This window comes from Drosophila tropicalis, unplaced genomic scaffold, assembly GCF_018151085.1.
Source record: "Drosophila tropicalis isolate 14030-0801.00 unplaced genomic scaffold, ASM1815108v1 contig_878, whole genome shotgun sequence".
Taxonomy (NCBI): Eukaryota; Metazoa; Arthropoda; class Insecta; order Diptera; family Drosophilidae; genus Drosophila; species Drosophila tropicalis.
Genome location: NW_027173374.1, coordinates 10,399,549 through 10,412,541, shown reverse-complemented (window position 1 = coordinate 10,412,541; position 12,993 = coordinate 10,399,549). Strand labels below are relative to the sequence as shown.

The 12,993-nt window shown below is 32.7% G+C and overlaps 1 protein-coding gene across 1 annotated transcript; it reads left to right on the top strand.

Moving 5' to 3' along the window:
- The first annotated feature begins 4,390 nt into the window (after nucleotides 1-4,390).
- Nucleotides 4,391-9,522, top strand: LOC137584963 (myophilin). Its single transcript, XM_068300575.1, has 3 exons — nucleotides 4,391-4,538; nucleotides 8,786-9,106; nucleotides 9,192-9,522. Exons 1-3 carry the CDS (start codon nucleotides 4,533-4,535, stop codon nucleotides 9,372-9,374), a joined length of 510 nt encoding a protein of 169 aa, XP_068156676.1. The 5' UTR covers nucleotides 4,391-4,532; the 3' UTR covers nucleotides 9,375-9,522.
- The last annotated feature ends 3,471 nt before the right edge of the window (nucleotides 9,523-12,993 follow it).

The window sequence follows — 12,993 nt, the reverse complement described above, 5'->3', positions numbered from 1 at the left end:
TGTGTTCACATATGCAAAATAAAGTGATTACAGTTTGGCTGGTGTGAGGTTTGAAGGAGGTAACTGACTGAATAAGGGTAAGAGAAGAGACATTGGCCCAGGCAAAGATGGAACCAAGCTCATGCATGTTTTAATGCACTTGCCCTGCCATGGAGACAAGAAAATTTCATTTACATTTACATACAAACAAACAAGCAAACAAGCTCCTATACATGTACATATGTATGTATGTTTATGTTTGTATAGCATTTTTCCAATTGTTTGTTTGTACTCATACTTACGTGTCAGTAAATTTTGCTAGCCAAATATTTGTACCTACATATTGTTAAATTTTATGCAAAATTAAATGATTCTTAAATGTGACAAAAACATATGAGTTTATAAGCCCTGGCATAATGAAACATTTTGCTTCGAAATAAACTAAATGAAAAATAAAATCATAAGCACAACGTATGTATATGTATATGCATTATTTTAATAAATTTCTGACATGATTTATGGTTTTCACTTTAGGAAAAAAAAAAACATTTCTAAAAAGATTTTAGCTAAGATGTTTGTCAAATAAATACAAATATTTAGATATGTTTATGTTTAATCTACAATGTATTCAATTATAGCAAAAGTTATTATTTAAATACAATATTTATCGTAATCAAATCTTGACAAATCAATTGAGTGACTCTCACATGGAGCTTAGAAATTTAAAATAAAAGTTGACGTAAATTTGCTACAAGTTTGCCCAGCAATATTTCAGTTTTCTCAAAAGTTTATCAACAATTTCAGAATTTTTCGCACAATAACCGAAAAGTAAACTACAATTTCTTTGTTTTACGACTAGAGCCTATAAACTGTGTGGCATATATTTTATTTATTATGGCCAACCTACAAAAACGAACCATAAATGCCTGCAAATTCAACAGATCTAACCAGAAAATCAAGCAGCACCATGCCCACATGCTGTGCAAAAATTAGCTACAAATAAAATATGCACATGACAAAAGAAAAAGTCAAATAGAAGCCTACCCAGGGCATTAAATATATACCAATATATGCAGACAATACATATACGAGTGGGTGTGTTTGTGTGTGTGTGAGGATGTGAGAATATCTGGCATTTATTGAACTCAAAGCCGATGTGGAACAGATGCGAGCTGTCATTAAATATGTGCCACAGCCAGGGAAAACATGAAAATTTGAGATTTTTTTTCGTTGTGTTTTTGTTGGGTTTTTTTTTTCTTATTTCATATATCTAACGGAAATGAGTGGCAAATTTTGTTGAAAATAGAAATGTACAAAATGTTTACTAATAATGTATAAAAAAATATAAACTGAAAAAAATGTTTATATGCTGCACACGTTGCACACACACACACACACACACACATACACACGGAGATTAAAGGAGTGTGAGCTGAATCTACAATGCAAATGAGTCTTTGGATCGGTGTTAGTCCGTGCGAAAGAAACTTGCTTCTAACTATACTTCAACTAAAGATATGACTAAAGCTAAATAGACTCAAAATATATATGTATGTATATAAATATAAATTTTGTCTATGTACTAGATGTATGTATATATTTATGCATTTTTATGAGTTTATATCGCAAATTGTTTGCGTGTTGCCTTTTTATGCCCCCAGCTTGAATATTTTTGCGCTCTCCTTAGCGTTTCGGTTTTCCATGTTTCCCTTTTCTTTTCTTTTTTTTTTGTGTTTTGTGTTAGCTGTTCGGGTAATATCTATTCAAGGAAAAGAAACGAGAAACACGCTTTTCCAGAGATATGCCATGAGAAATTATTTAAATTGAAAATTGTTTGTTTAGCAGTTGCTGGCAAATTGTTTTTGTTGCTGGGGCGCCAGAGCCAAGATATCAACAAATACGAAGAACAAAAAAAAAAAAGAAAGCCAAAGAACTGAAAGAGCATAAAACTTAAGCGACCAACTAGCAACAACCAACACACTGCATAAGTCAGCAAGATAGTGCAGAGAGAAGAAATATAGCTTACTATTCCATTTGAATATACATATGTACATATATATATTTTTATCTACTGCAAATTGTTGGAAGGGTGAAAAGAAAGAATATTTGTTTAATATTTAATGTTTATGTTTTATTTGCATATCGTGGCAAGAATAAAAGGCCAAAATAGCTGACCCAAAAGTACTTTTCATTTACTTTGCATTTAGAAATTCAAAGATAGAACTAAAGGAAAATTTAAGTATGACTCACAAAACAGAATCACATCCTCCCAAATGGGAATACAAATCTCTGCTTTAAGAAAATGGAACAGAGAAATTCTGGTAACCCAAACTTATTTCTGTGAAATACGAAACAAAGAATTAATTAGCCTACTCAAGTGGCTGGCTGGATGGCTGCTGGCTGACCAAACAAAACAGAGAAAATGAAATGAAATTTGCTTCGTTTGCGGACCAATGCTGAAAACGGAAGCAGGCATTAGGGGAGATACAAATTGTATCTTATAGATAATTGACCTCGATTTGTGTGCGGTCTTTGCCTTGAAACAAAATTATTGACAAGTGTTATTGCTGTGTGTTCGGAGTGGGTGATAAGGGGATTACTTGGCAGAATAGAAGAAAAAGAGAGAAAGATAGAGAAGGAGGTGGAGCAACAGTAACAGAAGGCAATGAGATTGTGGGTGCTTATTTCTCATTTCCGTTTGTTGTTTTGCTTTAAAGCCCATTCGGCCATATTTATGAGCAACAGTTGTTTGCTTGATCTAAAAAAAAGAATAGGCTTTTCAATAGACATCAATGCTCTTTTTTTTGATAAATAAATAAATCTCGATTATTGAAAATATTATTCAAAGCGAACGTTTTGATTTATACCGAATAAAAATGTTCAAAATCTAGTGTTTACTTTGAAATAATTAAAAGCACTTCACAGAAGTTCATTTGAAAATATTGTTCTTTCGAGAACTGTTTTCGATAAAGAGTATTGGATGTTTTTTTTAATTTGCCACTCAATTTTCTGGTCTGTGACATTTTGTTCACATTAATCTGTTGCTTTTTTACACAAATGATTTCGATTGCCAAGAAAGATACCTAGTGAATGAGAGGAGGCGGTCACATATGTACATATTCATTTTCTATTTTCATTTTCCAAATTTTCATCTTTTTTGTTTTCTATTTTGTAGGTCGTTGTTGTGTGGTGGAACACCCACGCCATTGCCTTCACGTTGACATATACACATAAATACACTAACACAGCGACACATTCGTATACGTATAAACTTGTGAAAAGAAAATTCACATGAATCTCTGAGTCGCTCAATTAATTTTGATTGCAGCCTTGGCAGCTGTTTTTTTTTCACAAATGAAAGTGGGCTAAGCATGTGTGGGTAGATGCTCCATAGATAATTCGTCTATTTGTTGCTGCTTCTTACACACACACACATACATACAGTCACACATATTCGGCAAAATGTTATATTCTAGTTCATGGTAAATCATTTTTCATACATCATTCAAAATTCAAATGAAAGAAATCAAACAAGTTTTTCATTGAAGCATGAATATTTAATATTCCTCTTGGCCATAAGACTTCTGCCATCAACTATGCAGTTTGTTAATAGAAATCTCCTTGCCTTGACTTTATCAATTGCTCGTCAATGCCAAAGCAAACACACACCCACAGTCCGAAAAGAGGAAAATTGTGTGGAAAAAAAAACTCACACTCAAAGAAAAACATATGATTTTGTTGCTAAATTTATGGACTTCAGGTGTGAAAAGAAACATTAGGCAGTTTTGTTTATATTTATTTATGTCTAAGGTGAAATTGTTGTATAAATTCAATGCCAGAGCACTTAAACTTGAACTTGGCGTGACCAATGGACTAAATTGAATTTTATTTTGTTTTTTAATTGAAATTTATAATATTTGACTAGCCTTCAGTATGGTAATTTTGTTGAAATGAGGCATTAATAAAATAATTTACCCAAAAATTGGCATCAATGGCAAAGCAAAATTGTTATTAGCTAATGCCATATTCATACATAGTATAGGTATATTAAAATTTTATATCTACAAGATAAAAAATATATAGACAAATACTCTTGACTTGGCATTGTTGCTGGCAAATTGCTTGAAATTAGTTTAGCCGAAATGAAAACGAAAAGGATACATTGGCATTTGGCATCAGTCATTGGTCACACTTCTGTCTGGTTTTCAATGCAAGTGCTCTTATGACGTCATCGAGAAGAGTTTCCGCTGTATTGCTCCCACATTGGTTTTATTTTTGGCGATTCTGGCATCAGTCGTTGCTGCTGACGTCGACCGCGACGGTGGCATTAGTTTAACCTAAAAACATTTTCAGCGTTTTCGTAAATTATATATTTTCGGTTTTTTTTCCTTTCATTTTTATTTTATTTTTTTTTTTTTTTTTGTGTTGTGTTTGGCTTAGGCTAAATGGAAAACTGTTTCAACAAACTTGCGTCAGTCGAAAATCGTATTCCGATCGTCAAAGACGCGTAGAGTTTACATTCGAGAATTTTTAATTCATTTTAAACAAATAAAATGGCTGTAAGTGTTGGATTGTGATTAAAATAATTAAAGGAATATTTCAAATCCCTAATAATAAGTGAAATGACAATAAAAGAAGCAAAAGCAATGGGATCAGGCAAAATCGATTTATTTTGTTCTGGAATTAAATTTAATAGTTTCCTGGCTAATATTTAAACAAAGGATATACAATTGAAATGAAAGTGAACTTTAGTCGATTTCAATTCCTATTAAAACATTAAAAGAGTAAAAACAAATATTGACTATAAATAACACAATGAACATTTTAACATTGGAAAATACCAATTTTTAAGGATGAGTGAGGAAGAAATCCCAGGGAAATTTATTGTCTTTTTGTTGAACGTGTCAGATGCAAGAAGAAAATAGTATTTGTCAATACGCTTAAGGCCTTAGTTGCTATAGCTTAATTTTCTCAAATTACGTGAAATTTACAATTTCGCGTAAATCTCTTAATAATAATAATATTTGTCAAAGATTTTCCAACTTTCCATTTTTTTTTCAAATTTCAACAGAATTTCTAAACCTCAAGTATATCGTTATCTGACAAATTCTAGTACTTTATTCTATGACACATATAAGAAAATAGTCATAGACTCTATTTGCGAGTAACAAAGACCAACTATTGGGAAAAACAGTTTTTATAGAATACTTTGATTTCTCTAATTATCCAATTACATTTACGGATTAACTCTTTTACATAAATACTTTTGTTTGCCGAAATAATGAGAATATATTGTTTAAAAATTCAATTGATCAAAGTCACGTATTGATGATAAATACTCAATTAATTATTTGGTACCGTTTGCGTTAACTCTCCTCTCCCTCTCTCTCTTTATATCACCCGGCTCTGTTTAATGAAATTAAAAATTATAGGAAATTGTGCAGTAAATAAAAATTGTATATCAAAAATTGAAGCAATTTCATTTTAAATGCTGCAATCAATTTGGGATATGTATACATTTTATTTCATGAAATAGCACGTTTTATTAATGTTTGGATAAATATATAACAAAAACAATTACAACAGGGAAACCACTTTCCTGGCTTCAATATTCAATTGTCAATTAACAATTGAGATCAAAAAAAAAATTAAAATCATCAAATATATATACATTGAGAAAACTTTTGGCAAAGAGAAATAATAATTAGTATAACCAATCTACGCCTTCTGTGTAGGCGTAACACTTTGCTTTCGCGCAGCTGTCTGGTCATAATTCATTTTCGCTTTTAGATTTTCGCTTTTCAGTAAATTTTCAATAAAAATTGCCTTAACTGAAAACTCGTCCCATTGGAGCCCTCGAACCGCACTTCACTTAAATATCCCATAAATTGCATATTAATAATTTCACTGCTTGTTATTAAAATGAGGAAAAAAACAATCAATAGTTTTTTTTTTTTTGTCTAACAACCAAAACTTTTACATGTGCCACAATTTCAATTAACAAACATAAAAAAGGACTTTAATATATAATAAATTACTATAATGGTCGACTGAATTTTAAATGAATATGCAATATGCAATTTTATGAAAATCTTGTATACATATTTAAAAACCATTTTCTTTGACATTGACACATTTTAATTAAACTATTTTTTATTCTGCTGCAGTTTTGTATTTTTAATTGAAATGACTTCATAAATGTTTTTTTTTTTTGTTTTTGCTACCATTTTTGTTTATACACTGTTGAATTTAACAACAAAAAGGATGAACCCAAGCACAAACGAATTGTTGACGAGCGTCTGTCATATACTTGACAAACATTAAATACATAAAAAAAAATATAAAAAATATATTTATATACATGTGTATGTATGTATATATGTTTAATAATTTAATGCAATTTTGCAGACAGAAGGCCAAGTTTGCCTTGGACATGTCTGACTTGCCATTTATGTGTACAGAGGAAAAGAGATAAACAAAGAGCCAAGGAGCGAAAGGAAAGGAAAACTGTAAAAACTTTAGATATGAAATGAATGATATAAAAATGCAAAACTTATTGTTTGCCTCGCCACATCTTTCCCCCTTCTGACCACCCCCCAATTCTGCTGTTGGTTAATGTTGGCCAACAGCCAAATGACAAATTGAAATAACAAAAAAAAAAAAAAAACAGCGTTTATCTTTATGTTCAAATGAAAATTTTTATTTATGCGAGCAGCCGGAAAAAAGCAAGCACAAAAAAAAAGAATAAACTGAAAAAGCAGGGCGCCACTCAAAAAACGAGGGTTATCTGAAGGTCAGGGTAAAGGCAAACAAAATGCTTCAACAATGCAAAATAATGACAGAGAAATATGAAAATTGCTTTAACAAAATTTAAAATTTTCAACAGCAACTCATAAGATATCTATGTATGTGCTTATAGCTTACAAAAATGTGTTGGCAAATTATTATACTTTGATGCAAATAAACAAATGGCAAAAGAGACATATGTATAAAGTGAATCCACAATTGGAGGTGGAATTGAAACTGGTACTGAAACTGTCAAGCGGTCGACCAGATAAACCGATTAATAATGAGAAAAATACCAACAGACAGAATATCAGAAATTAAATTCACTTCTATCAGCAGATCAACAACAACACCAGCAGCAGCAACACCAACTTCTGTGCCAGCGTTTTTATTTGGATAATCAATTAAAACAGTACAAATACATACATACATATACACCAACAATAACAACAACATTAACAGCAACCACAACACGGACAATAATGATTTCAATAAAAAGAAAACGAATTGACTATCGAAGCCATTGGAAATGCAAATTGACGTACAATTCATTAAAATCACCTCGCTTCATTGGCTGCCATTAAAGCGATTCGAATTGAGGCTGCCATCTGAATTGTTGCACCAACACACACAAAAATAACTACAGAAAATATTTAAAATTAAGGAATTTCTTTTATTGCCGATATAGAAATACCCTTAACTAATGGCGGTTGTGTGTCTTGGTCTAATATGTTCTTAAGTTAAGAAGTTCTTAACCCGAACTCTAAAACTAATTTAAGGAAAGACAAGTGACAATGACAAGATGAGCTAGCATTTATATATATATATAAATATTTTACCCCTTTCTAAAATCTAGACACTTCAAAGGATCTACCCTTTTTTCTGATATGGGTTTCAATTCAACATATTCTCCAACGTAAATATCTTAATATTGCATAATATTGTAAAGAATCCATTAGTCCTGATCAAAATCAAGAAAGTTTCTCTCTTTTTTTATATTGATAGTAAATGGACAAATCAATAAATAATATCAAACCATAAAATAAATAAATACATTGTTTAATATTAGCTATTTAATTATTCGCCAATCTTATAATTGTTAATACTCCACTTGGCATGCAATTTGACATTTTGCGGATTGTTTGGTTACGCGATTGTTGTTGTATCTGTGAGTACGTGTGGGATGTGGCATGATTTTGTATTATTATTAACGCCCAGCCACAAATCAAATGACAGTGAAATCGAATATTTATACTTATATTTGTATATTTTATACAAAAATTTGTTATATATTCGGGATATGCTTTTATAAACTAACCAAAAAAGCAACCACAATGTCAAAAAACAAAAAAACAACAGAAAAACGAATACAACATAAATTAGCATAAATATGCAAAATATTTGTGGCCCAATTGCAAGCAAAGTGGATAAAATAAATACTAAACGAACACATAATGCCATGCAAATTTCTATATATGTAGTTATGTATGCACATAATGAAATTATTGTATCGAATTGCCGTAATATTGTATGATTAAACAATTGTATTTTAATTAGATTCCAAAGCTGATGAGAAAATTGCGCTTAAAAAAAACCACAGCTGATATTTACAAGCTACAATGGTGAAATCAACTGCTAAAATGATAATTAATAGACATTGCAACTAAGATAAAATGAAAGTTTTTAGTCTATTCTAAAACTAGTGTTTATTTCGCAACAGTTTGGTAGTTGCAAAACAAATTAATGACCATGATTACCTATCACCTATTTCCTGGCCATTTTGTTTGTATCAAAAATTAATTAAACGGGAAATGTACTTTTATTTCAAGCCTATAATTTTCCTTGACCTTTAGCCTTTAACGAGCGAGTGACAATTTTCTAGCTGTCTCCTTTTTCCTTTATTTTTAGACCGGAAAAATATCTAATCGCCCACGCCAGATTATTTGTATTTGATTACTGGAAATTGATTTGTCTGGGCACTTAGTTAATGGTATTGAATTTCGTTTCATTTCGTTTACAGCCCCGCAACAAGGAACAGGAACAAGAAGTCTTGAACTGGGTTTTCGCTGTATTGGGCGAAAAAGTGCCCAGTGGACAGTATGAGGATATTCTGAAGGACGGCATTTGGCTGTGCAAATTGGCAAACAAATTGGCTCCCGGATCGGTGAAGAAGATCCAAGAGCGTGGAACCAATTTCCAGTTGATGGAGAACATTCAGCGCTTCCAGGCGGCTGTTAAGAAATACGGTGTACCCGAAGAGGAAATCTTCCAAACTGCTGATCTTTTCGAGCGTCGCAATATTCCACAAGTCACATTGTCTCTGTACGCATTGGGTCGTATTGTAAGTTGAATGCAAATTTGCATATACGCATATAGTATGTTTCGAAAATTGTTCTCATATCTGACTTTACCGTGTTTTCTAATAGACACAAAAGCATCCCGAGTTCACTGGCCCCACTTTGGGACCCAAAATGTCTGACAAGAATGAGCGTGTATTTACCGAAGAGCAATTGCGTGCTCATGAGGGTGAGCTGAACCTTCAAATGGGCTTCAATAAGGGTGCCTCTCAGTCGGGACATGGCGGATTCGGTAACTCGCGTCATATGTAAAACAAAGAATAGCACCAACAGTTTTAAACCAAATGCCACAAAAAGAACACCAAAAACTAATTAGTTCAAATATTGTTGATTTGTATCGCTTGCTCTACATGTAATTTATATCTACTTAAATAAATTAATTAATTAATTTTAATATAAATGTCAAGTTGTCTTTCTTCGCTAATGCTTTCGTTCTCGTTTCTCTCATTGGATTAGCATTATTTTGTTGTTAATTAGGGAAGCAACAGAAAAAGGCACCTTACCATGAGAGAGTAAAGTGGTTTTCCAGGCTTTAATAGAGCCATGCCAACCTTGCATTCACACGAATACACACACACACACATTCACATACATACATACATTTCTATATACAAGCACTGAACAGAGAGGTAGACCTTCATTTCTTTTCTCTCTTTTATTTGCTGTCGTCGACTTTAGCTCTGTTTGCCGGTCCACCTGAGATTACACAAATTACAATTTCAACGCCTGCACTGACAGCGATAAGCATAAGAAATGTCAAGGCCATTTGTATATTCTGTATCTGTCTGTATGTATCTATGTAGGTGTGAGTGTGCTTGTATGAGTGCGACTCTAGGGCTGGCAAATATAACCGTGAACAATCTATTGTGCACTGAGAACAAAATATGGTAACCACAAATTGTTGCCTACTTCTAGGCTGAACCAAGGTAGTGTAAGTTTATTAACTGCACTAAAACTTTAATTCTTATTATATTCCATTCTAAGTTCATTATAATTATCCACATTTTAAAATAGTTTTTTAACATGAATAGAAAATCGATTTTTGACTAGGTAAAATATTAAATATATTAAATTTGGTTTATTTATAATCCTCTTAATTAAGACCAGTGTAATCCAAGTTTTTTGTCTTCACCATTGATTGTCTCCAGAACAAAAGAGGAAAAGGGCTTAAACAAACGCAAGAACAAAAAAGAAAAGGGGGAAAGCCGCAAATGAACAAACTGGTCGAAGTGGTAAACCAAACAACATGTGAAATCAAGAAACTGAAAGAAAAGGCAGAGATAGATAACCAAAAGGGAATATGGGCAATGGCGTCTTATGTTGATAGGTCCTTGTTGCCCAGTTTTCTGTGTGTGTGTGTGTGTGTGTGTGTTTATTTCAATGATCAAGCAAAGCGGAAATGGACATTTTCTATGTGTGCGTGTGCTTATTTGGGTGCGTGTTTAATTTCCACTTGTCTAGGGTAGAAAAACAGACCAAATAAAGGGCCAACCCCAGCCAGCTTGTTGGTTGGTTGTATTAAATGAAATGGTCACTTTGACAGCCAACTGACAGGCATTCTCTTACCACTTACGCTCTTCTCTATGCTCTATGCTCCCTACTCCATTAATTTTATTTTATTTATGTTGACAATTGCTTCATACAGACAAACAGATGCATATAAACATTGGAACAATGTTGATTGTATTACGAATAGTTTTACCCTGCCCTGAAAAGTATGCTCTAATAATGCAATTTATTGGTTGACATTGACAATTGTTGACTTTCCCTTTTTAGTTTTTGCTTTATTTTTCCGTTATTCTACAAAACCCGCCACTCCCACAACAACAGCTGAAGCTGTATTATTTCATTGAATTTCATTTTATTTATATTTATTGTGGTCAAAATGACAATTTATTGTTATTTGTACACACACAGAGCTGCTGGAATTTTCATTATTATTTTCCTGTGTTTTTTTTTTCTACCTCCATCCATTGTTGCAATTATGTTTTTCTAAATATCACTCGCTTCTTTTTTGCTTTTGAATGGGTCTAAGGCTTATAATTCATTTATTTGAATTCTATATACAATTGATTAATTTTTTTATATTCTATTATTATTTATTGTCTACTAATTTATGTCATTGTTTGCTGAATTGAAGGCAATTATAAATCATGCAATGGCAATTATGCTTTATAGGCTTAGAATATTTATTGCCATTGCCAAAACCAGTAAACCAACATTTTTGTTAAAAAAATAAAAATTATTTAAACGCTTGAATTTTCATCATTAGCTTATCACAATTTACTTTGGGCTAATGTTTACTTCCTTTTAGTTGCCTTTTTTTGTGGGTTTAGTTTTATTTTTTGTCATAATTTCCAACTAATTCCGTTAAGGGAAAAGCGGTTTGTGAAACTGAGAGAAAGAGAAAACAGAAAAGCGAAATGTATTCCAACTACAACTACATTTTCTTTTTATTATTATTTGGCTTAAACATGCAAGCGCATTTATTTTGCTACTAGCCAAGTTTGTTGGCCACATTCTTGTCGTTGTTGCCTATTTCAGGCATTGCGGCTTAACAGAGGCAAAGTTGTACAACATATTTCTACCTAATTGCTGAAACTTTGTAACAATTTATAGCTGCAATGCAGTGGTTGAACACTAGCACCATCCACCCAACCACCCCTCACCAAGGCGCCCACTCCAAACCACTCTGCGGTTGACTAACTAAATGAAACAGTTGATATTGGGTATAAATTTAGCAAATGGCAGCCAAGGTTTAAGCATTCGGAAAGGTGTTGCATAAGTCTTAAGCGGATCGGACTTACCTGCACATCTGTAGTTCAAGTTCTTTGGGCTTTAGATTTCCAAGCATATTTCATGCTCAACTGCATGCCCAGTTAACTGGATGGTAAACAAAAGCAAATGACATTAAACCAAGGGTATTAGGTGTACTCGTCTCTCTCTCTCTCTCTTTCATTCTTTCACCTCCCTTACTCCTTGAGTTTCTGCAATAATTGCTGCCAAACCACTTGCCTGCAATCATAAACAAGCCAACACAAGAGGAACAGGAACTGGACTAGGAACCGAATCCCTAAGCCATAACCAACGCAGAGACTCTGTAGATACCGACAAATGCCAGTTGAGAGCCGTAATAACGAAACCCCAAAAACCAGACGACAGTAGCAGCTAGACAGCAATAAGAAGAAAAATGAATTAAGTCAGTGGTTAGAATTTTAAATACCCTTGCTTCATCAGATTTTAAAAACGCAAGTTCATATTTTGCGTATTGAGTGGACTCTGATACGAATAGGCAAATGGTCTTTAAGTTGAAATAACCTTAAATATACATGTCTATAGATAGTTGCAGATGCAGATAAGATTTACATGACATTTTTAACAGGGTATTTAAGACCCAGTTTTACAAAAAGGATAACAAACTTAGTGCAGCTGCTCAATGGTATTGTGCACTAAATACAAAGGTTGCACAATGGCTATACCAACATTGCTGGAGCCATCATTTGCTCTTACCTCCTCGTTTCCTCTAATTTAAAGTCAGTCGATTGGTTTATTTTATATATTCATGCGAAAAATTCTGGTCATTTCAATGCGCGGGCGCACGAAACAAAAATTATTTGTTCACGTGATTTTTTCGTTTTGTGTTAAACAAATTGACTTGTTGGCCAAAAAGAAAGAAAAAAAAAAAAAACGAAAACCTCCCTAGTATAATACCTTTGGTCAGGTAAGGGACTTTGCTATCCTTCGCTGCTTTTTTTTTTCTAATCCCAGGGTTTTATGCACTTTTTTTGTGGTAATAAATCACGAAAATACTTTTGGTTGGGCATATTAATAACCATTACTTGATTTATGCATGGTTGAGGGAGTTTTTTGC